Here is a 26,721-nt window from a genome sequence, read left to right as displayed (position 1 = left end):
CACTTATACGGGGCACAATAATTTATCATTATGTAACACTGCCCCAGGAAAGGGAAGTTATTCAGTATCCTGATCCTTCCCATAAATCTCAACATCAGCAAACAGCTTCTAAAGAGGTAATAACATCTTGGCTGATGACCCTTGTTAACATGATCAGTGGCGTGAGCAGTCTCCCAGGTCTCAAGGAGTCTTTCTGTGTGGAAACATTCAAGATTAAAAATATGAATAAAAGGGCTGGGAAGGTGACTCAGTGGTAGAGTGCTTGCCTTGTATGCATGAGGCCCTGGGTTTGAATCCTCGGCATAACATAAGCAGAAAAAAATGGAAGTGGTACTTTGGCTTAAGTGGTAGAGTGCTAGCCTTGAGTTGAAGAGCTGAGGGACAGTGCCCAGGCTCAGAGTGCAGGCCCCACGACTGACAAAAAAAAGAAAAAAAGAAAAAAATCACCTATTTTTCTTATTGGCTGTTCTATTAATAACAGTTGAGCAAAACTAAGTATGTACATGATTATAAAGCTTTTATAAACTTTCTTCCATTTGGTTGATGCTTTAGAGGTTGTGAGTTTAAGTATTTCCTTATATATATCTATGGACTAGGCACTGTGCTAAAATCTTTACCTAATTTAATTCAAAAAATAACCCCGTGTGAGAGGTAATAATATTTGTATTTTATAAATGAGGAAATGAGGCTCAGAGAAGGCAAATAATTTGCCTCGAAAGTGTTAGTAAGCAACAAGGAATACAAACTTGAAGTTTTCACCATTATTTTCCTGTATCACTGGCTACATGATGACACTGATGGTGTCATAATTCTTAAACGCAGCTTTAAGAAGCAGAATAGTGTTTGTATTGGACTGAATTTTCCAAGATAAACAGCAACAAGTGGCTGATATCGGAGCATAATAATCTTTTACTGACAAAGGTAACAGCTCCAATTTCAAGTTCTGTATATGTATGTAAAAGTGGTACAAAATAACGAGAGAGATAGGAAAACAGTAATTATTTTCCCCAAATAGACCCTCCAAATAATATCTAAAGCAAGCATCCTGTTAGATTTTCATTATAGTAGAAGCCATTTTGAACTAGTTACAGATTTGTTGCATCTATTTCACATTGTTATAGTCTCAAAAGAGATATAATGCAAAATCAAAATTATATTTATATTAAAATTTTCACCAAAAACATTTTCAAGGGCTCTGGGAATGGATCTAGTGGCACAGTGCTTGTCTACCATGTGTGAGGCTCTGGGTTCAATCCCCAGTATTGAAAAGAAAACCAATCAAATTAAATAATGCTCCCCCCCAAACAAACAGAAGCATATTCAGATTTAACAGCCCCCAAATTAGTAAGTTTGTCATAAGTAACCTATACATAGAAATATTTATAAGTATACACATATAGATACTATATACATAGCATTTCAGCCAACAGAGCTCACAAGAAACAACTCCCAAGCATCAATGAACATCTAGCACTGAGATCATGATTTCTAACACCATTCTTTTTTTTGGTCGGGGGGGGGGGGGGCAAGTCCAGTCGTGGGGCCTGAACTCTGGGCCTGGGCGCTGTCTCTCAGCAGTTCAGCTCAATCAATTTAATTAAGTAAGAGAGTATTAGAATACAACTCCAAATAAAAATAAATATCCATTAGCCTCTACTGATACAAAGAAATAATTAGGCAAGTGGGGAGAGAAAACTTCCAAAAACTCCAAATAATTTGTACATATAACAGGTCCTCACTGAGCCATTATCATGAACTGAAGTCCATATTTTATTCAGATTTCCTCTGTTTTTAACTTAATGTTAAGGAGATGGATGGAGCATAACTTTCTAGTCCTTTAGAAGGGACTGCACACTGTAACTTCTTTCCAAAGAATACAATATAGAAAGGAATGAGGTTTTACCAGAAGACTGCCTTTACAGTGAAGAAGCCTGGCAAACAGTTTCCCAACATAAATGGTGATAAATCATATTCATAGTATGTACTGTGAATATAATAAAATTAGAACGTCAAATAGCACTTTATCTTTATCATCTTCCTTTAAAAATGTTTATAACCACAATCTAACCATCTGACAATCTCCCACTGAAGGATATTCTACAAAATATCTGATCATTATTTCTCAAAACTGTCAAGGTCTTCAAAATCAAGGGAAGTCTGAAAAACCATATAACCAAGAGGAGCATAAAGAGACATGACCGCCAAATATATGGTTTCCTGAATAGAATTCTGAAAGAAAAAATATACATTAAAATGTTTATAAACTAAAGAAATGTGAATAAAATATGGATTTCAATTAATAACAATGGCTCAATACTGATTAACTGTAACAAATGCATCATGTAAACTATTAATACGAGAAACTGGATCTCATGTATATACTATCTTCTCAACTTTTTGTAAAACTGAAACTGTTATAAAGTCTACTTAAATTACAGAAAATACCTCAATATGGTTTATGAACCCTGGCACAGGAATTTTGAATTCACATCTCCAGCTCTGAAAGCACCTTCTTTTCAGTAGTCTAGAAATCTGACAAAATAAAAAAAATTTATCCTTTTGCTAAATTCTTAACTCAATATGGGAAATGACAAAAACAGCAGATAAGCTGCTAGACCACACTTTGACAGCAAGTGGCTCTTTTCCCAAACACCATCACAAGTTGAATCATCTTTTCTTTTAGATCAGAAATACCTTTTATAGTAATTAAACTCTACATTATTCCACAGAAGAAAGCCACAGTTCAAAAAGACAAAACATAGTCCAGTGCTTATTAAGACTTTTGTGGTACACATATTTGTAAGTAACCATCCTGAACCTCTCATTTTATTTAGAAAAGATTAAGCTGGAGTCTGTGGTGCAGATATTTAATTTTAAATGATACAGCTACAACAGTATATAACTTTTAAAAAATTCTGACTATTGCACAACTGTTTCTGTTCCTCAAAGAGCAATGTATATAGAGACTAATAATCATTATTTTACAGATGAGTCTACTCTTTCCATCATAAGAGATTCAGGCATTTCCAGTAAACCTAGTAAGTCATCATTTTTTTTATTTGTTGTCGGTCATGGGGCTTGAACTCTGGGCCTGGGCACTGTACCTCATCTCTTCAGCTCAAGGATAATGCTCTACCACTTGAGCCACAGAGCCACTTCTGATTTTCTGGTGGTTTATTGGAGATAAGAGTTGCACAGACTTTCCTGCCCAGGCTGGCTTTGAACCACAATCCTCAGATCTCAACCTCCTGAGTAGCTAGGATTATAGGCATGAGCCACCATCACCCAGATTAACATCATTTTATACCAAGTGTTGGGTTATAACAGAGCTATCATTCATACAAGTTTCTAATTAACCTCCTGAGTAAACTTCAGTTTACAACAGTAGAGCTAAAATAACATACCCTATTTATGTTTTCAGCACTTTACCATACTTATTTGTTAAGTTCTCATTTTATCTTGAATATTATCTAAAATTGAACAAGTATGAGCAAGAAGTAGTATCCACCATGCATAATAGCTTTTTCTATAATGTTAACTGTCTGCTCTTCTTAAATGTGTGTCTATTACTACTTTCACCACTTGAAATGAAAAAAAATCTGACATTTTTATTCTCTAGGTTTTTATCAATATAAATCTTGAGTGACTTTAAAACATGTTCCTTGACTAAATGCTTCATAATGCTAAATACTCAGAATAAATGACCAACTATAGGACCCTAAGATAAATGGATATGTAATTTTTCCTGGTTAAGATGTCCTAATGCCTTTGTTGGGTCAATTGTAAATGAGATTATTAAAAAGAAAGATAGGACAACCTACTAGTGGCCTATGTCAGAGGCAGATCATTTCGACATCACACACACACACACACACACACACACACACACACACACACACACACACACACACACACACACACACACACACACACACACACACACACACACACACACACACACACACACACACACACACACACACACACACACACACACACACACACACACACACACACACTTGTCAGTCCTGGGGCTTCAACTCAGGGCCTGGGTGCTGTCCCTGGGCCTTTTTGTGCTCAACGCTATCACTCTACCACTTGAGACAAGCGTCACTTCTTGCTTTTTCTGAGTAGTATATTGGAGATAAGAGTATCACAGACTTTTTTTTACTCAGGCTGGCTTCAAACTGTGATCTTCAGATCTCAGCCTCCTGATTGGTGGCATGAGCCACCAGCGCCAGACTCCACATCATATTATTTAATAGTGATTTTTAATTGCTAGGCTGTAACTGATTACTGAATTATATTATTTATTGGATCATTTGAAAAACACACAATTCAGGTCAATAAGCACTAGATTGTGAATAGATATATTTCTTACTGTGGGCTGCTTTGAGAAATATTAGCTTAAAATATAGTGAGGTGTTCTAGCTTATGTAAGAAAACACTTCTTACATTTCCTGCTTACTTCTGTTTTGTTTTGTTTTTGTCAGTCATAGGGCTTGAACTCAGGGCCTGAGTGATGTCCCTGAGCTCTTTTGCTAAAGGCTAGCACTCTACCACTTGAGCCACCGCACCACTTCTGGCTTTTTCTGTTTATGTGGTACTGAGGCATCCAACCCAGAGCTTCATGCGTGCTAGGCAAGCATTCTACCACTAAACCACATTCCAAGCTCCTACTGCTTACTTTTTTCCCAAATAGATGGAAGCTTTTTGATCAATTGATAAAGTGGAGTTACTTGAGAAATCTTTGAGTATAAAAATTTTAAAGGGGGCTGGGAAGGTGGCTCAGTGGTAGAGTGCTTGCCTTGTACGCATGAGGCCTTGGGTTCGATTCCTCAGCACCATATAAGCAGAAAAAGCCAGAAGTGGTGCTGTGGCTCAAGATAGAGCACTAGCCTTGAGCTGAAGAGCTGAGGGACAGTGCCCAGGCCCAGAGTTCAGGCCTCACCACCGGCAAAAAAAATTTTTTTTTAAATTAAAGGCTAACTCTATGAATTTCTATGTGACTTTCTTGACTTTCTTTCTCTTAAGTAGAGCCTCCATGTATCATGTAATTCTCACACATACATATAGAAATTTCCCAACATTTCTAAAAGATTTTTTAAAAAACGGTGCTCAGTCTCATCCTAAAAATTCAAGTTCTGTGAGAATATCGTAGTGGAAACATTTGGTAAAGCTCACAAAACACTATTTAAAATGATTTATTTAACAAATTCTAACCAGGCCATATTTCTGAATCCACTGGACATTCATTTAACAAAATCTGAGCTTAGAGATAAAGAAGATGCATGCCCTTAAAAAGTGAGAGAAACACAGAGGCAGTTTGAATAGAATAGGGTTATGTTTTCAGAAAAATAGTTAAGATAAAGACAAAAAGAAGAGCTGAGGAAAGCTTCATGGAAGGGATGGTGGTGAAGCTGGATTGCAAGAGTGCATTTTGTTTTTCAGGTGTGAGAAATGGCTATCTCAAGGGCTTGAAATTATTTGGTATATGACAGGACGTGCTGTTTTTTGTGCTTCTCCTCTGCTGCCTACAGCCATCTGCCTATACTGATAATTTTGTGTGACCTAAGAAGGGTTTGTTTTAAATATGCAAAAGGCCGTTGGCAGGAAAAAAAAGGCTTCCTACCTCATACTAGCAAAGAATACGCATTACTTAGGGAAGATCTTCCAAAGTTAAGTTCTAACCAGTGGGTCCTAGACAGAATTAATCCCTTTTATTTGGAATCATTTGCTGGTGAATTATCTAAGACCAATTGTTCAAAGAATTTGTACCCCTTCAATGCTACACAGCTAATAGTAACTGCTTAGGGCCTTGATTTAAGACCTAAATCTAAATACATGAAATCACACGGACATCTTTTATATTTAATCACTGCTGTTCAATTTTTTATAAAATTTTGTTTTGTGATAATATTTCAACTTGCAGCCTGAAGTGACCCTCCCAATTCAGTTTCCCAAACAATTATAAGTAATTAGGCACATGCCACAATGCCCAGCTATCCCTACTTTGGAATGCACAAAGGGGAAGAGATTATACAGAGGGAGGTATGTAAACATGAACATATTAGTAACAATAAAGATGCATTTTCAAAAGAGATACATACTACTTACCTCCAATTTTTCAACTGGTAATATTTCAATTAAGATACCTTATACAATTCGACATCATTCACGATGGAAAACTTGAAGAAAAAGCAGAAAACACTGTCCTAAAAAAATGAAAGATCAGAGAGGCAAGACTAAACAGTGAAAGTTTTTTTTTAATTAAAGTGAGTTAGTAAGTGATCTAAGTTTATAAGTAAAATGTCATGATGAACTAGAAGCTGCTGGTTCATTCCTGCAATCCTAGGTACTCAGGAGGCTGAGATTTGAGCATGGTGTTTTGAAGCCAGCCCCAGCAGGAAGCCTGTGAGACTGTTATCTCCAATTAAACACCAAAAAATGCTGGAAGTAGAGCTGTGGTTCAAGTGGTTGAGCATTGCCCTTGAATAAAAAAGCTCAAGGACAGTGCCCAGGCCCTGAATTCAAGCCCCAGGATCCACAAAAAAATGTCATGAAAATGTAAGCAGTCATTTATCTGATATTTCAGTGAATTAAATTTGTTTAATCAATGACAAAAGAAAGTACCTGAACCATACCATACTCCTCCCTCCCCTTAGTCACCTCTAGTGCCTAGGGGAAGAGCTTCCATCTGGCAGAGGTACTAGCTTTGCTGGAATTAGGGCTTCAGAGAAAGCAAGCAAGAAACAAACCATCAGGGGTCCCAGCAGCTTCCCAAGATAAAGTAGTCATTAAAAATTAATTTGGTTACAAAACTGTTCTGGAACCCTTTTAGAGCTGGAGGTCTTTAAATTTAAATGATTCCATACAGTGACTGATTTAGTCTCTGGTGAAGTACAGGACTTTGTAAGCACCACACCTTAACAGCAAAAGTCTTTTCTTCATGGCTTTTTTCTCAGTTACGTTATGTCTCCTCAGTAGAATAAGAACTACTCACTCAAGACTGGTGATATTTTCTACACCCTAACCCATGAAACTCTAATCCACCATTTGGGAATGACTTTAACTTGCCCAAGAAGAAAGAAAATTACTTTAGTATAAGTCTTAGAGACACAATACAAAGAATCTTGAAGAAGTAAAGTCTTCAGTTTCCCAATTAAGGACTTCAATAACTCAAGAACTGACAAAGATAGTTAAGGTTAAGCAGACACTAGTAAATGAGGAAAAGATTTTTTGTAGGGACAAATTTTAACTAAGAATGACAGAAGTGACAACTTTTTAACAATTGCAATTTTGAAACTTTTAATCAAATAACTAATTTACATACTGAAAGCAACTTATAGTAGAAAGCACTAGGTAAAAGTCTGGGTTGTCCAACTGAATTGTCTAAGTATGTGCTTCCAGATGTGATGTGAAATAAAGTGACAGCATGTACACTTTCGTCTACTACTCCAAAACAAGCACACAGATCTAATTAAAATGCAAAGAATGAAACAATAACACTATATCATGAAATGAGAGAGGGGGTCATTACAGAGACACGGGAAATCTGTGTAGATTGACTACAGCATCAGAAATCTTTAGAACTTTTTGTGTACTTAACGACAGTACATTTAAAAAATCAGATGAAACAAACTTTTTCAAGAAATATAATTTACCAAAATAGTAGTAAGTACAAATAAGCCTGGTAAATACTATTATTCACTTAAAAGACTAATTTTGTAAGTTTCCCACAAAGAAAACTGTAGGCCTACATGCCTGCATGGCTTTACTACAAAATTCTATCATATATGAAATGGAATAAAACCAATTTTAACATGAACTCTCTCAAAGAGTAAAAAACAAAAATACGCCTTAGCTCATTTTATAAGGTACCCTGACAAAGATACAAAATTAGAGACCAATTTCACTCATGAACAAAGATCCAAAATTCCTAAGAAGTAAAATGATAGAAAAATGTAGTATTTACTAACCTGAGTTACAAAGCTCATTTCACAAAAGGAAATTAACCAATATATTTTGATTAGATGACAAAACTACGTGTGTACATGTGTGCACAAGTGCACGTGCGTGTGTGTCCGTCAGTCATGGGGCTTGAACTCAGGGCCTGAGCTCTCTCCCTGAGCTTTTTTTTTTTTTGCTCAAGGATGGTACATTATTTCTTGAGCCACAGATCCACTTCTGGCATTTTAAACATAATTTCATTGTTACTATTAACATGTTGTACAGAGGAGTTACCATTTCATTAGTCAGGTAATGAGTGCATTTCTCTTTCTGAACAATGTCACCCCTTCCTTTACTTTCCCCTAGTTTCCTCCTCCTAACCCTGCCCACAAGTTACTTAGGTCATTTTCCACACAGTATATTCCACACAGCATGATTGCAATTGTTCATTCCCCCTCCACACACACACACTTTTGGTGTTCTCCTTGTACAGGCCCCCCCCAAGAAGAGGAAGGAAAAAAACAAAACAAAAACACTATCATCATCAACAACAACAACAGAAAAAAATGTTTCTATTTCCTGGGTTTGTTTCAATAGATACTATTTTAAGTATTCAGAGAAGTTACATCTTTGTGTTCTTTCCCTGAAGGTATGCCCCTTTAGTCTGATTGTGTGTGAATGTCTAAAGTCATTTCTGGGTTTTTTTGACAGTTAACTAGAGATAAGACTCTCATGAACTTTCCTGCTTGGGCTGGCTTCAAACCTTGATCCTCAGAATTCAGCCTCTTGAGTAGCTAAGATTATGGGTACAAGCCATCGAAAAGCATCTGATGGAGTCTAATATCCACTCACAATATAAGTTTTTAGAAAAATAAGAATAGAATGAAACCTCCTTAATTGCATACTAAATATTAAAACAAACATGTTTAATGCAGAAATGCTGAACATTTTCCTTTGAGAAAGGAACAATGGTGTCCACTAATATTACTTCCATTAAAATTATATCAAAGTACTAAGCACAGTGAAACAAGAATTAAATGAAAGTATATCAACTTGAAAAGAAAATGTTCTTTATTTCTAGTTAAGAAGATGAACACCGGCTGGGAAGGTGGCTCAGTGGTAGAGTGCTTGCCTTGCATGCCTGAGGCCCTGGGTTCGATTCCTCGGCACCACATAAGCAAAAAGAAAAAGAAAAAAGCCGGAAGTAGCGCTAGGGCTGGGAAGGTAGCTCAGTGGTAGAGTGCTTGCCTTGCATGCATGAGGCCCTGGGTTCGATTCCTCAGCATCACATAAGCAAAAAGAAAAAAGTCAGAAGTGGCGCTGTGGCTTAAGTGGTAGAGCACTAGCCTTGAGCTGAAGAGCTGAGGGACAGCGCCCAGGCCCAGAGTTCAGGCCCCACAACCGAACCCAAAAAAAAAAAAAAAAAAAGAAAATGAACACCAGTAAGAAATTGTAAAAATAAATACCAAGAGTCATCAGACCCTTATCTCCAATCTAACACCCAAAAATCCAGAAGTGGAGCTATGGCTCAAGTGGTAGAGTACTAGCCTTGAGCAAAATAATAATAATAATAATAATAATAATAATAACAAAAAACTCAGGGACAATGCCCAGGCCCCAAGTTCAAGTCCCAGGACCAGCAGCACACACACACACACATACACACAAAAAGAAATAGAAAATAATATTACAAAGATGTCAATTCTCCCGAAATTTTTCTAGATTCCATACAATTCCAATCAAATCAACAGATTTTTTTATGAATGTGAATGTGGAAAATGATAAGATGATACTGAAGTTCATATAAATGTGTAAAGGACTGAGGATAGCCAAGATGTTCTCAAAGAACAATAAAGTAGAAGAACTTGTTCTACTAACTATTGAGACTTATTACAAAGGTATGATAAACAAGACAAAGTGCTATCAGGAAAAGAGACAAATAGGCCACTGGAAGAAAACAGCATGTAGGGAAACAGAACCATAACACATACGAACATTTGATCCTTCACAATAGCGAAGACACATGCTGGGACCATTAGCTATCCATATGGAGAAAAAAACAGAGCATTGTCCTCTACCTCATGAGCCACACACATGCACACACACATGCACACACACACACACACACACACACACACAAACATACACACACACACCAGTTTCAGCTCAATGTTGTATCTATGTGAAAGCCAAAATCATATAGCTTCTAGATGAGCAAAAATATACGTAAAACCATGGGACAGAAAAAGTATTAACTGTCTGATGTCTAGTTTAAGCATAAAATAAAATATCAAGGCTAGGAATATGACTTAGTGATAGAGTGATTGTCTGGCATGCATGAAGCCCTGAGTTCAATTCCTCAGTACTACATAAACAGAAAAAGCTGGAAGTAGCATTGTGGCTCAAGTGGTAGAAAGCTAGCCTTCAGAAAAAAGCAGCTCAGGGACAGTGCCCAGGCCCTTAGTTCAAGTGCCAGGACTATCAACAAGTAAATAAAGAAAAAAAATAAAATATCAACTGCATTAAAATGTGTGTTTATAAAACAACAAATAAAAATGTAAAACCATACCACCCAATGAGAGAATATATTTGCAACTAACACTCATTTCCAGCATATAGTAAAAAAAAAAAAAAAACCCAACCCCTGTAAATTAGCAATTCAAAAAAGACAAGGATTTATATGACACCTTTTTTCAAGGAATTCTGTCCAAAATCATTTTAAAAACACAAGCCTCTACCTAGATTTAGTTACAAATATACACACTCTGAGATATATACAATTAATGTTTTATTTATATATTAACATTTGAGAAACTTAAAATGTATTAAATGCTCACATTTCAACAAACCAGTTGTTATTCCTCCTCTGAACACTATAAGAATCACTGAAAAGTCTTGAATTGCACAAAGATTTCCTAGACAAATCCACAAAGACCTTTTCCAAACATTGAGAGCTATTTCAATAATATTAACAATGCACATGCGCGCATGCACACACACACACAGGGTGATATATTCACGTAATGGAATAGTACACAGTAATGATAATGAATAGTCTCCAGCAAGACATAAATCAGATACATCTCATGTTCAAATTTGCTCAAAAGAGCCCAAACAATACGATTCCACTTACATAAACTACAAGACAAAGTGGACAAAAGTAATCTGCGGTGTTAAAAAAATCAGAAAAATGGTTGAAGGTAGAATGTGATAAGCAGGACTTCGAAGTTGCAAATGATGTTTTAATTTCTTGGTCTGGGAGCTGGTACACAAATGTGTTTACTTGATGAAAATTCATTTGAGTTGGGGCTGAGAATGTGGCTTAGTGTTAGAGTGCTTGCCAAGCATGCATGAAGCCCTGGGTTCAATTCCACAGTACCACAGAAAAAGCCAGAAGTGGTGCTGTGACTAGCTTTGAGCAAAATTGAGCAAAAATATTCATTTGAGTTATTCACTATTAAAATGGGTACCTTCTGCATGTTAAGGTTCAGTAAAGGTTTTTTTGTTCTTTGTATGTAAAGGAGTATATCTTTCAAAATTATTTAGGGAATATGAGAGCAAAACCTTTAATATTCATTACCTCAGGTCAAAACACAAAAATTAAATAGCCAATAGTTTAAAAGCAATATGCTAATTACTAAAAATTCATAGAAATGTCAAAATAGCCAAAATAAATTACAGCAGTTTTGGTTTGAAATTATTTGACTCAAGTCTAGACTTAGAGACAGGTATTGACTCATAAAGATATAAGACAAGAAATTTCACCTTGTAGGTTTTTGTTAGACAGGAAAGATTTTAAAGCCAAGTGCTGGTGGGTCACACCCATAATCTCAGGAGGCTGAGATCTGAGGATCACAGTTCAAAGTCAGCCCAGCAGGAAAGTCCATGAGACACCTCCAATTAAATCACAGAAAAAGCTGGAAGTAGTGCTGTAACTCAAATGGTAGAGTGCTAGCAAAAGGAGCAAAAGGAGCTTAGAGACAGTGCCCAGACCAAGAGTGCAAGGCCCAGGAATGGCAAAAAAAAAAGGATTGTAAATCTTAGCCATTACTAATCATTTGATTGATGTACTTAATTAAACCTCTTAATTTGACAATTAAACCAAGATGTTTTGACATTGAATAATTTGTCTAAGTTAATAGTTTTATTCTAAGTATAAACAATTTAAGTTATTTAATTATGTTTACCTGTCCCAATTTTCTTTTTTTATTGTGAAAATACTGTACAGTGGGGTTACAATTACATGGGCAAGATAATGAGTCCATTTCTTATCAAGCATTGTAGCCTCCTCCTTTGTTTCCCATTCCCATCCTATCCTCCCCTTACCCCCCCACCCAACCCTCCTCCCCCCCCACCAAAGTTGTAAAGTTTGTTTTCGCCTGTCCCAATTTTCTAAGTTCTAGATTTCCACCTACCAAGAGATTTTGTTCTCCAGCAGGGTCCACCAATATATGCCATATTAAACTGAAACATTTTTATCCAAACAACTCAAAAGTAATTTCTTTGGCATCTATGACTAATAGCCAAGTTATTTCTGTGGCAGAAAAAGATAAGACTTTCTAAAAGTAAAGTTCATGATGTGCAGCCTAGCAGATAACTCTCTGTTCACAGTAAATGATGACTTTGACATGTATGGTAATTTGCAATAACAACAGTACCTGCACATACGGCATATGGTATTCCAGAAAATAGACTTTGGAAATCAATCATGAACTCAAATTGAAACCAAGAATTTTCTAGATGCTCATGTTAACAAATACATGTTCTAACGTACATTAAATTATTATAGTAGCTTAACACTTATTAATTTGGTCATAATTATAAATCCAAAACAACTAAATTCTCCAATTTACTTTTTGTTGATGGCTATTCCAGGGCTTGAATTCAGGGCCCTGAAGTACTGTCCTTGAATTGTTTTTTGTTTGTATTTTTGTTTCTGTTTTTTGCTCAAGGCTAGTGCTCTACCACTTGGGTCATGGCTCCATTTCCAACTTTTCTGGTAGTTAATTTGAGATCAGAGTCTCAAAAGACTTTCCTGCCGGGGCAGGCTTTGAACCACAGTCCTCAGGTTTCAGCCTTCTGAGTACCTAAGATTATGGGTATGAGCCACCTGCACCTGGCCCAATTTACTTTTATATCCAAGAATAAGAAATCTGCTTAATTTTTTTAAGAGAATGACATTACTTTGGAGCCAGATGCATCAAAAGTGAACAGTATATAAAATAAGTCCCCAAAAGACTCTCCCTTCATTTTTTTAAATTGCTATTTTCTTCTCCCTTTATTTTAGACTATAAAAAAATGAATCTTTGCCCTTGCCAGCTGTACAGAAAATACCTTTGAGGACCTGTATAAAATTGAAAATAAATCAGAAAATTGCTTTCGAACCATGGAAATTTGTTCAGTGAAGACCTGAAGGTCTCAATAATATAAATACAAACACTTAAAAGTTATTCAACACCTGGGCTGCAGGCATGGCTCAAATAATTGAATGTCAGCCAGGAGTAAGCAAGACAAGCAAGCGGAGGCTCTGAGTTCTAGTGTCTGTAGTGGTAAAAGAGAGAGAAAGAGTAGGGAGAGGGGAGAAGGAGAGAGAAAAGGAAGAAGGGAAAAAGACAGATATACTCAGGACCAAAATACAACATAGTATCTTGAAACAGAAAAAAAGGACTACGTGAGAAAAGCAATAAAACTGCAGTTCAGATAGCACTAACAATAGTCTTAGTTTTTATATATGTACCAGTTGGGGGTGAGGAGTACATGGAATATTTGTACTATCTTTGCAACTTTATTGTGAGTCTAAAATTATCACTAAGTAAAAAGCTTATCTGGAAAGAGGTGTGGCTCAAGTGTTACAATAGCAGCTTTAAATGAAAAAGCCAAGCAAGAGCAGAAGGCCTCGAGTTCAAGCTCTCTCTAGTACCTGCACCAAAAATGGAAGGTAGCCAGGCACCAGTAACTCACACCTGTAATCCTAGCTACTCAGGAGGCTGAGATCTGAGGAACATGGTTCAAAGTCAGCCCAAGCAGGAAAGTCCGTGACAGCAGAAAACCAGAAGTGGCACTGTGGCTCAAGTGGTAGAGGAGAACTGGCCTTGAGCTGAAGAGCTCAGGGACAGCACCCTGGTCCAGAGTTCAAGCCTGATGACCGACAAAAAAAAAAAAAAAAAAAAAGGAAAGAAGGAAGGAAGGGAGGAAGGGAGGGAGGGAAGGAGGGAGGGAGGGAGGGAGGGAGGGAGAGGGGGAGGGAGAGGGGGAGAGAGGGATTTTATTTAAAAAGGCAAAAACTGCCCAAAGTTGGGAAATTTATAACTCAAGATAGCTGAAAAAAAGTCTGATCAGTATTTACTTTCAAGTAACAATGTATCTCTCTCTTTTTGTGTGCCTGTTGGTTGTGGGGCTGGGTGCTGTCCCTCAGCTCTTCAGCTCAAGGCTAACACTGTACCATTTGAGCCAAAGGGCAACTTCCTGTTTTCTGGTGGTTAATTGGAGATAAGAGTCTCAGGTATTTTCCTTGCCCAGGCTGGCTTTGAACCATGATCCTCAGATCTCAGGCCCCTGAGTAGCTAGCAGGCTTAAGTGAGCCACCAGCGGCCAGCCAAGCCAATGTATCTCTTAAAAATATCTTTTTGCCTAAGGCCTCAAGGGAGGGTACAACAAGAAAGGACTAATTAAATGCTACTAGTCCAACCTTATAAAAAAAATCAAGCTCAAAATGAGAATAATGAAATGAAAGTCAGAAACTATCCCTCAATGGAAAGTGAAGAGAAGAATCCTCTCGAAGGTGTAACAAATTTTTGCATGTAAGGTTCAACCTATATAAGGTAGAACAGAGGTAGATGGCCAAGTAGAGAAGGGTATTCTTGAGGTTCAAAAATAATAAAAAGCCAGGTACCAGAGGCTCACACCTGTAATCCTATATACTCAGTAGTTTGTGATCGCCAATTCACCATCAAAAAGCCAGAAGTGGAGCTATGGTTCAAAGTGGTAGAGCACTAGTCTTGAACCAAAAAAAGCTCAAGGATAGCACCCAGCCCTAGGACAAACACAAAAACAAAGAAAAATAGTAAAGATTAAAAAGCATAAATAAATAGTATTTTTTGTGTACTCACAGATCAAAAGTATTAATCTGGGGCTGGGGAAGTGGCTCAGTGGTAGAGCGCTTGCCTAGTATGCATGAGGCCCTGGGTTTGATTCCTTAGCACCACATAAGCAGAAAAAGCTGGAAGTGGCACTGTGGCTCAAGTGGTAGAGTGCTAGCCTTGAGCTGAAGAGCTGAGGGATAGTGCCCAGGCCCAGAGTTCAGGTCCCAGGACTGGCAAAAAAAAAAAAAAAGAAGAAGAAGAAGAAAGTATTAATCTTTCCAAGTACTCTGTACAGAGAGTAATACATTTACAGATGAGAAGTTTCATACATAATGGAACAGAGATATGAAGGCAGGCACCCTGGGTGGATAGTCCACCAAGCTTCGCAGTAGATACAGGAAGGAAATACTGCATTTTAGAGACCATACCAGGCTATTTATCCTATCCTTAGCCTCCTCCAAATAACAAAGTGCTCTTCCCAACGTATAAGGAGTTCTTATTTGGGCCAGAAAGAGAACCCACTTGGTCATAAAGTCTACAAGACTGCATTCATATCTGATGTGCTTGGTACATGTTCTTGCTGAGACACTGTTATACATAAAAGTTAGTTTTTATAGTGTTATCAGTATTCAAATTCAGATACGTTGGGCTGGTCTGGGAATGTGAACACCATATGCAACATTTTTTTTTCTGTGGGAAAAATGGTGCTGATTTCAAAAGAAAACAAAAAAATCTTTATAGAGCATTTAAAAATTGTGCCTCCTTCTACATAGACTTTAGCCTTATGGATGCCAAGATCATTAAATTTTAATAAAGGCACTGCAGTTACTCAATCCAGTTTTCCTCATACATCAAAGAGCCATAATTCTTTATACTTAACATGATAGAAATGATGCTACCGGAAAAAATAGCTTAATATTCTATGGATTCCCTGTACTGTGGCCAATTGTGGATGGATCTAGCAGTCATTATACCATTTTCCCTATCCCTCTCAAGAAGATTTACTTTAAAAAAAATTATTACCAAAGAGCAAATATATCTTTCACAGTTACTCCACTCCCAGACCAGAAAAGGTTAGCAGCTCAGGAGGTAAAAAGCAGAAACAGCAGTAATGAGCAAGACAATGTCAATAATAATATCAAGAAGTACTTTTTACAACTGCTATGCAAGTTTTAAATACAAAACATCTTCTGGTTCATTTAATCCTCACATGAGGTAAATACCACATTATCCCCATTTCAAAAATGAGGAAATAGGTCAGAGATTAAGCAATTTGCCCAAGAATGCAGAGTTAGTGTCAGAAGATCTGACCATCTGAACATTTTACCCCCGAAGATCATGTTTTTAACCACCATATTCGGTATAAAGAAGTCATAATCTTAAAATAAATATAGGATGCATACTCAAACTCATTTCTTAATTAGAGTGGTTTGGAGCCCCCCAAAAGGCTCATCTGGCTTTTATAAGGAATATTTCTAAACTAAGATTAAATACATTTATGAAGAACACATTTAAGTGTACTTAGCTTTGCTTTTATCACTCTGAAATCTCTCAACTGTTTGAGCACCACAAACAATGGTTAACAATGTTACTGAGCAGACTAATAAAACTTTATTTTAAAAATTTCAGGTAAAACACATTGTCCATCTTTACCACCAAGTAAACTAGGGTAAAATAACTACAAGAGGGCCAACCCTTTGAAAAATTTCAAAACATCAGGAAACAGTGGGAACTAGATATTCCTTTTAGGACAAATTAAAATTTTGTTCTTTCAATAGCACTGTAAGATCTTCTTTAACAACAAAGATTAAGTTGAGATGAAGTAAACATTAATTTTTATTTCAAAACATCTGCTTAAATTTTAAAAATTCCTCATTGACAATCCAAAAAGCCTACTGCTTATTTCCTAGAAGAGCCACATGATCAACATGGCAAACTTAATTTCATTAGCTAAAGCTATGCTACTTGTTATGAAAAGCAGGCAACCTCCAACCACTTCAAGAGCACAAGTTGATTTTTTAAATCATCTATTTGAACTTCAGATCTTGGTTTCTGCAAGCCAGCCCACAAAAGCCTAAACATAAGGGTATAGAAGTATAACAAAATGCCAAACCTTGTGTGGGCAATATTTCTATCCAAAAACACATTTAGCATTCCAACTTAGGATAAAAACACCTACCTTGCTCCACTGTGTCCTAGGAGTAGAATAAAGAAATCTTCCTTCCTAACTGGGAGTCTGAGCTTCCTTAGGATCCTCAGCCTTCCAGATTATGGCACAGCAGAAGTAAAGGTATGAATTGGGGAGAAAGGCAGAGCTTGGGTGGGAAAGGATCTGGAGCAGGAAGGCAAGACCTACTTTGGAGAGTAAGATGGAAGACGGGATAACAGCCATAAGGAGAGGTGGGAGTATGAGGGATTGGTAGAGGGCCTGTGAAGAGGATAAGGAAAAGGGCCTGCTCCAACTACACCAGCTTTTACAACAGTTCCTCTTTCATACTTAAAAAGAGGGAAAAGGTCAGGGTGCAGTTGGCTCATGTCTGTAATTCCATCTATTCAGGAGGCTGAGATATGGGGATTGTGGTTCCAAGCCAGCCTGGGCAGGAAATCCCATGAGACTCATCTCCAATTAAGCACCAAAAAAGCCAGAAGTGGAGCAGTGGCTCAAGTGGTAGAGCCCCAGCCTTGAGCAAAAACCATCAGGGACCTCACTCAGTCATTGAGTTCAAGCCCCAGGACTGGCACAAACACAAAAATGTGATGAGTAGGAATTGAACGCTGGGTATGAGCGATTGGTGACTCACACCAGCTACTTGGGAGGCTGAGATCTGAAGATCTTGGATCAAAAGCCAGCCTGGGTAGGAAATTTTGTGATACTCTTGCCTCAAAACAAAACAAAACAAAAACCTACCCAAAAGTCCTAAGTAGAGCTGTGGCTCAAGTGGAAATGTTCTAGCCTTGAGTGAAAAATGCTCAGGGACAGTTCCCAGGCCCTTTGTTCAAGCCCCAGAAAGACACCCCAAAAAAAACGGGAAGAAGAGGAGTCCTCCCTCAGGTTATGCTCATTCCCCTTTACAAGAAAGAATGAGGCCGTATACTCTTCCCCACTGACTTGCTAGAGCACAGGAATTTAAAGGGGAATGAACTTAGGGAAGTGTTGGAGGCCTTTTTGTCACAATTCACCCAGTAAAGACTTCAGTGTCAACTGAGAATTGGGGGGGGGGGGAGGTCCAGGTCATCGCAGGAACAGCTACAGAGAGGAAGGAAAACAGGCATACAGATTTTGAAGCAAGGAAGGAAGTGTGATATTAGAGAGGGGAGCAAATAACAGATCTGTAAATGAACTGAACTATAATAAATGTCAAATATTTAAGATTCCATTTGACAGTTCCAAGTAGTTCATCAAGTCCACTTCACATTTAGACAAATGTCTGTGGCCAAAGTAATAATCTAAGATTTATTTTGCAGACTATATGAAAATAAACTTCTAACTATATCCAAGACAATTTCCTGGTGTCTTTTATATAGTGGCAATAAAAATCAATTCAGAAAGGCTTCTTCATTTACTTGGTAAGCACTCAGTTACATTATCATTTGTCAAGTTTTTCGCCCTAATAGCCCAAATATTATGAATAATTACCTTCACAAGTAAAGTATATTTAACCCTTTCTTGAGAGTATAACTGTAATTAAGAACTTACTCATTCATCCCAAAGATTGCCAGGTCTCCAAGTTATTACTTAAAACAGCCTCATATTCCACACTACACACAGACACACATGTTAATGACGTATGTACTGAGTAACACAAGAATTCTTTTTTCCTTTTCTATAAGACATAGCTATTTCACCAAAAACTCAAACAATTTACTTCTTCAAAAATGGGGCAACAAACTCCAAATTGCACAATAACCATTTTTTTCTAGAATTTCTGGTCAAAGATAGTTTCATAAGTAAACTCGACCAAATGGAGCATAAACACCACTTAGGTATCATGGGTTTTCCCCTCTGATCTCTATGGGGTTCTTCCAGTTGAACTCTACTCAGATGTGAGGTCTCTCTCTTTAACCAGAGATAAGGGTCAGTATGGCAGGCACAACAGCACATCAGAAAAGCAACAGCAGACACCACTGAGAGACAAAGTGACACTCCACCCTCACTCTGAAAAACATTCCTGGCCACTTCACCAACAATTCCGATGCTGCCTTAGAATCTCTGAAGTCTGGCAATTCCTAGCCTTGTTAAAAGATTCTGCCGATTCTCATAGCAGCTGCTGTATTTTCTGAAAACCATGACCTAAGCCCCAAACCTTTGTACTGAATTAAAGAGGAGAAAAACAGGGTGATCTATCCAGTACTGGAGAAGGCAGGGATGTATGTGTTCGTGTATAACTCCCAGCTCCCATTAAGCTAACTCAAATTCCTATATAGCTCATATTTTACTTTGGCAATGTAATTTTAAATACTATTAAAATGAGGCAACGTTTTTTAGGTACTGAAACAGTTACAGACTATTAAGAATCTTTAAACAGAGATTAGAAATCTGTTCAAATGATACCCCTGGCTAGAAAATGGACACATCTAAAAAGAAAAGAAAAGCCTTGAGATTATCTTGAGGCAAGGACGCTGAAAACTTTCAAGATCAACAGAACTATAAAGTTTCCTTATCACACAAATTCTCATTTTCATAAAATTTGTATCAGTCAGCATATAAATGTATGCAAAATGTTGAAAAAGAACACATGCTTTAGAACTAAACAACACGTGTTTAAATCCTAGATCTGCAATGTACCAGGTATATGACCTCCCCAACTATGTCAACTACAGAGGAATACCAGAGGTTATTGTCTTTATCTCTGCAACAGGGACATTATCTTTAGCACAGGGTAACTATAAGGATTAAATTGAAATATACATTGCCTACAACCCCAGTGTCTGGATATACTCAATGGTAGCTCAATTCAGTCCAACACAAACTGTACAGTGTGGTTTATAATTAAGGAGAAGAATGTGTCAAATAAACATAAAAAATTTTCAGGGTAATTGAACATAGATTACTTTCCATCAGATGTAAAGATGGAACTCACATATTTAATATTTACCTTTGCTGAAGTCTAAGTCTCTTGAGTTTTAAGCCAATGGGAGTGGGGGAGGGAGAATCTAAAGCTCTAAAAGTTCCTATCACACACTGATTTAAAATTATCTATATGTAGATGCTTGCATTGTTCCAGTGCTCATAAAAAAACACCAGCAGAAAACTTACCATGGGGGATGAGGTGTTTTGTAATTTAACACTGAATTAATTACTCTCATCACAAAACCCTTTCTTGATCAAACTATTTCTTACACGGTCTTGTGTACCACTGCAGATCATTCCTAAGGGAAAGCAAAAAGTTAGCCTTCCAAAATGAATAAGCCTGCAACAGAACCTCTTTGGTCAAATTGTTCTTTTATCCTTTTCATTCCTGTTCTATAAACCATAAGGAGAATTATGCCAAGATTATTGTGTGATAAATATCACTGAAGAACAAACCAAACCGAAAAGTCTTGTCTAGACCCAAAGTAGCGAATTTTCTTAAAGAGTTGAAATATTTGTTTCAGTAACGACAGAAATGCTTTATATTTTAACATATCAAACAGTACAACTTATGGCTTTTTAAAAATGCACCTTACTTGTATAAAGTGAGCTTTATTCAAGCTTTTTACACCTTGTTCTCTAACACAGCCCACGCCCCAAATCCCGCTTTTATACACTCTAGGAACAGACCCATAAGGTATTAAACTTACAGAACTTCAACTGGAACTAAGTCTAAATTCTCCTTCCCGGACCTTATAGCTCCTTTAATGGAATCTCCTTTAAATGAATGTAGACATTGTTTGTTTCTTTTTTCTCCTCGTACTCAACACCTGCCAACAATTATTTGTACACCTCATCTACAACCAGTATTACTATTATTACTACTCCCCTTTCACCAAGTGTGAACATCCACAACCCAGTCAACCTTAGCGCTGCTAGTCATCCCAAAACACCTTGCTGAGGCGTGAAGTCTGTCCACAGGTACACTCTTCTCAATGTCTCGGAACCCGCAAAGAAGGGCACCATCGCCTCTGCCCTGGAAGCGAACGTCAATCAAACCACCGCGCCCCTCCACTCACACACCCCGCACCCCGCACCCAGGCAGCGCGCCGCGGCCACTCCCTCACCCCTCGGCCTCCCGGTGCCGTTCGGGGCGTCCGGGACGCGCGCGGACGCGTCAGGCCCTGCGCAGACCTCCTGCAGCCCCGCAGTTCCTGGTGGAGGCTACAGTTCGAGGCCCAGCCAAGCCCCCCCCCCCCGACACCTGCAGTTGCACACGCCCACCGTCCTGGGCATAGGATGACTAGAACGACCCCTGGGCACACCCGACGCCCTGGCCCGGGCAGGTGCCGGGCCTCCTCCCAGACACTCACCCGGCGGTCGCGGCTCCCCTGGCCGCCGCCTCGCCCTCACGCCCGCCGTCTGCTCCCGCGGGGGGGTCCGGGCCGGTGTAGCTTCCCCGCCCGACCCCCCTCGGGTGCACGCCGCGCGAAGCCCAGATCCGGTGTAAGCCGCCGTCGCCGCCACCGCCGCCGCCGCCGCCCCCTTCACTTCACTTCACTCCCTCCTCCCTCGATGCGTCCCTCCCACCGAGGCCCGCCTCGTATTTCCTGGATCCGGTCTCGGTGAGAGCTTGGCAAGTGAACCTCCAGCTTCAGGGCTTCCGTCGGACGCCGTCGCTCGCCAGGCACAAAGATGGCGGCGCTGGGGACGGCTGTAGGCAATCTCGCGAGGCTTCCCCCACAGGAACAGAAGGGCGCCTCTGCCCCCCCCCACACACACACACACAGAAAAGGTGATAAATTATCCTGAACGGACGCTCCCTCATATCGGAAATGGGCAGTACCAGTTACCAGGGAAGATTATTGCGCCTGCGCAAGAGCGCGGGACTGACGCAAGCCCAGAACAGCCCCTGAATTGGGACGTAGTTCTCTGGTGTTTTACCTGTTTACTCCATAGAGGCGCCAGGCAGAGAAACCGGGAATGAAACCTGGAGAAGGGTTTGACAGGATAACTGCCAAAGTGTAAGGTGTCTCTTAAAACCCTCAGAATCTCAGATAGTCTACACACTTTTGCATCCACCAACAGTCCTCCAGCACTCTTGTCCTCTCTGTTCCCATTGGGACAGTGCTTCTTCTCCATCCTGTTGGTTGGTTCAGGGTACCAAGAGTTTACTGCACACTTACAGAAGTGCTTTACATCTGGGAGCCATAGACGTTCTGTTGTTCACTTCACCATCTAATTTTGTCTTTCACTGTGGTGCTATGTGAGCCTTCTAGACCTCATACAAGTAACTCCTTTTCCACTTGTATTTTTCCTTGTTCATTCATTTCTTCAAACGTGTGTTCAGTTTCTTGTGTGCTCAGTTCTGAGGAAATACACATGCTCTTACTACTGGAAGCTATTAGCCTGAGAAGGAAATGTATGGGAAGAATTGTTTTTAATTATCACAATTTAACACAGTAAATTCTGTGATAGAAATGAGTAGAGAGCACAGTGACAGATATGGAAAAGACGTTATGATAATTCCTTTCCAAGGAAGTTCTTCAGGAGTGTCACCCAAGCTTTAGTCCAGCCAATCAAAGTGATTTCAAGAAACAAACCACCCTAATTACTTTTAACACAAGTTAATCGAAAGATCTCATTATTAGGCAAATGAAAAATGCCAAAGGATTCTACATATCACTCGGGTAGGAACTGTAACTATTCTATCTGGAGTGGGACGAACAAAGAGAAATGAAGGAGATGGTTGTAGTTTAGACATTTAAAGGGGGCCCTTGTGAAAGCAAATTCAGGCCTGCAAAAGTAGCACTCATTGGTACTAATATTTCTGACAGGACTCACAACACTGGATTTGAATAGAATAGTATAGAAATAGGAAATCTACAAACCAAATCCAATTGCTGCTATGGAAAGGATGTGAGCTTCTCCCTCAATAGTTTCTAGTATCCCTTCATTCTGGGTTTTAGAATGAAACATGGAATCTGGAGCTGAATTTTACCTATTCATTAAAGCAGAAGTAACCATTCATTTTGGAAGCCATTCATTTGGGAAGCTGTATATGATAAGAAGGAAAAGCCACGAACTCTTATCACACACCCTACACATTGAAGACTATCTTGTACAAATATGCTTCAAGATCAGAGTTTCAGGCCAAGCAAAGTAGCCTCCAGGCAATTTAAATGATCCATGAATGCTTAATGTAGAAGAGCATTGAGAATTTTCCTTATTTTATAACAAATTCAGACTAATGCAGCAGCTCTGTTCTACAAAGTAAGCCAAAGTTAATGTGTCTCTGTCTTCTTGCTCCATCACACTAAGAACTCATCTAACTAGGAAAAGTAAGGGGATGGGTGGAGTTTGGAGAGATGGGGGAGAATAATGAAAGGGGTGACATTAATCAAGATGCATTGTACTTATAAATTGAGATGTTCAATTGAAACCTTCTTATACAGCTACTTAATGATAGCAACAACAACAATAATAGAGCCATCCTAGTCTACATGGTCCAACATGGCTCAGCCACTACATCATATTCCAGCAACCAGGAAGGAAAAAGCTACTCAGTTCTTTTAAGCTCATGACCTGGAAGTTATAAACAACCCATTGGCCAGAACTTAATCATACTCTTGCATCTATTTACAAGGCAAGGCTATATAGTTAATAATTCTATGAGTTTGTGGGGGAAAAAAACTGCAAAGAGGATAATGACAATCAGCAGCCCCCTAAAATGATAAAAAAAAAAAACAACAACAAAACCCCTCAAACTGTATCTAAAGTTAGAGCTTATTGTCACTCCTGCTACCGCAAGAAGCGTAGAATTAGGAGAAAGTGATCTTTTCTATCTCTCTGTGGACATACTTCACAAACCCCTTCTCCACCCCCACCATCTTAGCAATAGCTTCTTCTCCAGGAGTGAAAAGGGTAGGAATGGAGCTGGCCAAGTTATTGCCTTACACGATTCTATCATAAGATGTCTTTGTCCTCTGTGGACATGGCAGATACCTCAAACAGTTCCTCCTCCTTCCCTCCCTCCCTCTCTCCCTTCCTTCTCATTCTTTGTTTTTAGATAGAGTTTTGATATATAGGTCAGATTGGCACTGAACTCTCCATCCTCCTTCCTCCTCCTCCTCCTGATTGCTGGGATTACAGGTGTGTGTGCTACTACCACACCTAACTAGTTCTTTCCTCCTTGATTTATTTTTTTTGGTTTATTTTCAGGCTCCTACTGGGAAGGTTTGATAGTACATTCCAACACATAAGTGATACTCTTTCCTATGGCCACTCTTTCCTCAGCTCCTTCTTTCTTTCCTTCCTTCCTTCCTTCCTTCCTCCCTCCCTCCCTCCCTCCTTTCTTTCTCTCTCTCTGTCTTTCTTTCTTTCTTTCTTCTTTCTTTCTTTCTTTCTTTCTTTCTTTTTTTCTTTCTTTCTTTCTTCCTCCTTTCTTCTTTTCAGAGACATTCATTTGATCCATGAAAACCTCATATATCCTTTCTTTGGTGAGCAAGCATGCTGTTCTGTCATTGGTGTTACAACAAGCTTGCTATAATCAGAATTCTGATTAAGAGGAAAACAGCAGTGTCTACATTGACAAAGGTCTCCAATTTCCAAGAATATGTGACAGGTTCTTGGGATAACTATCTGGGTATGATCTATAGATATCTACAGTTGAATAATCAAGCAGCTGGCAGTTGCTACTTCTTGAAGACACCTCTAACTCAGCTCCAACAGGGCCCCGTTTCCCACTGGGGAAAAAAATCTGCAGTAGTTCTTCAAAGTCAATAGCTAATAAACATCTCCCTTGTAGTCTTCTTTTATTTGACTGGAGGAAGTGTTCCAGTGATAGTCATAGAACCGGTTTTGCCACCTTCTGGTATGCCCTATTGAGAAGAGCCTAGAATCTCTCTTTAGAATGGAATAGAATTTGGAACTAACCCTTTCAAAATATAATAGTCTAAAATAGTAATCATTGTATTTGTTCATTATGCAGTGAGTCAGCAATTTGGGCTCAATTTAGCATTCCTTCTAGTCTCACTTAGGGTCATTCATAGTGATAAGAATATGTAATGTCATTCCTATCTCCATAGAGTATAATCTAAAAGTGAAAAAGTTAGCTAGGGTGTCTAATAGGCCATTTCATTTGGCTGCCTGATTTTTTAGTGATGAGATGCCTAAGGAGAGCTATGGTTTTCATTGTACAAATTTTACTTTGTAGTGAAATGGCCTCTTGGTTTTAGGCCAACGCTGTATGAGATGACCATTTTGTAAACTTTTTAAGAGTGGTGCTAGTGGAGCAACTGTAGATAGATAGGGAAGGAAAACTCTTATTAACATTATGAATCAGTTCTGGAAAGAATGAATTGCTGTCTCACAGTCACATACACACACACATCCTGTGGAAAAGATCCAAAGTAATCCATCTGCCAAAGTAGCTAACTGGTCTCTGAGAAATGGTGCCATACTGTGGGTTAAGTTGGTCTCTATTACTAGTAAAGTAATTGAATCTTGGTGAACTAGAGCCCTTACTGTACTTTAAGGGTGATTCTAGGTTCTATTACAAGAGTCCCTTAGTCCCTGTTCTCCCTTCTTATGACATAAATCTAAAAGAAAGCTTGTCAGCAATGGATTTTTCCGGCTGTTTGATACCAGACAATGTAAATTTGGGATGCTAGCTATTTATATACCTTATCTGGGATGTTGGGATTAATGGATTATTGCAATCCTATTGTGAGGGAAAGATGTCCCATAGGAAGTTGAGCTTGAGTGTACTCTTCTCTGGAACAGGGCAAACCCATGTTTCAGTTAGCTTCTTGCTTACAAATCCAGCATGAGTCCCAAGTATTATAACTGACAGATTTACTCCTTCTGCTAAAATGCCCTATATGTTAATTTTCACACTCAAGTGCTACTATTGCCTAGTTACAAACAAAATTCTTAACAAAAACTTTCCTATAATGGGCCAGCAAGGTAGACTTGCTACAGATTCAGTGGGTGAAGGGGAAGACCAGTGAGGAAAACACTATTTTGGGTGAGGCATGAAGAAGCTAACACATAGATAGATGCATTAGGAAACATTCCTATGGAGTAACCTCGAGATTTTTTAATTTATATTTTTTAATTTATTGTAAAGGAGATGAATTGGGGGTTGTTACAGCTATAAAAGTAAGGTAATGATTATATTTCTTTTTTGTGTGTGTGTGGGTTGTGGGGCTTGAACTCTGGGCCTGGGCACTGTCCTTCAGCTCTTCAGCTCAAGGCTAGTGCTCTACCACTTGAGCTACAGAGCCACTTCTGGCTTTTTTTGCTTATGTGGTGCTGAGGAATTGAACCCAGGGCCTCATGTATGTGAGGCAAGCACTCTACCACTGAGCCACCTTCCCAGCCCCAAGTACATTTCTTTTTAAACACTGTTACCCCCATCACCAAAATTATAGTAATGGTAGGGCACATGTGTAGTGGATGCTGTGGTGCTCAACCAGGTGCTCTGTTCTAGGATCCTGGCCCAGTTTGGTAGGATTGGATAGAGACTTGCCCATGATGCAGTCTCAACCAAGCCTTCAGACTATTTCACATGGATCACTAAAGTTGAATGGCACTTCAGCAAAAGTGATTGGCTTT

The 26,721-nt window shown here is 38.8% G+C and overlaps 2 protein-coding genes across 4 annotated transcripts in view; one reads left to right on the top strand and one right to left on the bottom strand.

Annotated features, from left to right (window-relative positions):
• The window catches only part of Tab3 (TGF-beta activated kinase 1 (MAP3K7) binding protein 3), a 56,528-nt gene extending 34,891 nt beyond the window's left edge, over nucleotides 1-21,637 (bottom strand). Inside the window, exon 1 of one of the 3 annotated variants that reach the window (XM_070040675.1) lies at nucleotides 21,477-21,637. The gene's annotated coding sequence lies outside the window, so the exon portion shown is untranslated. Of the gene's footprint in view, nucleotides 1-2,445; nucleotides 2,461-6,117; nucleotides 6,216-21,476 lie in introns of those variants that run through there. The other 2 variants (XM_070040676.1, XM_070040677.1) reach the window with 2 other exon arrangements.
• Nucleotides 21,099-21,401, top strand: LOC138839926 (uncharacterized). The gene has a single exon (XM_070039398.1). It carries the CDS (start codon nucleotides 21,099-21,101, stop codon nucleotides 21,399-21,401), a length of 303 nt encoding a protein of 100 aa, XP_069895499.1.
• Nucleotides 21,638-26,721: the final 5,084 nt, after the last annotated feature.

The sequence above is a fragment of the Dipodomys merriami genome, unplaced genomic scaffold, assembly GCF_024711535.1.
Source record: "Dipodomys merriami isolate MVZ:Mamm:240054 unplaced genomic scaffold, mDipMer1.0.p SCAF_3, whole genome shotgun sequence".
NCBI lineage: Eukaryota > Metazoa > Chordata > Mammalia > Rodentia > Heteromyidae > Dipodomys > Dipodomys merriami.
The sequence above is the reverse complement of the archived record's forward strand: the minus strand, read 5'-3'. Positions and strand labels throughout refer to the sequence as shown.

What these genes read in the sequence shown, in the direction of transcription:
- LOC138839926 (XM_070039398.1), top strand. Translation starts at nt 21,099, where the DNA reads ATGTCTCGGAACCCGCAAAGAAGGGCACCATCGCCTCTGCCCTGGAAG.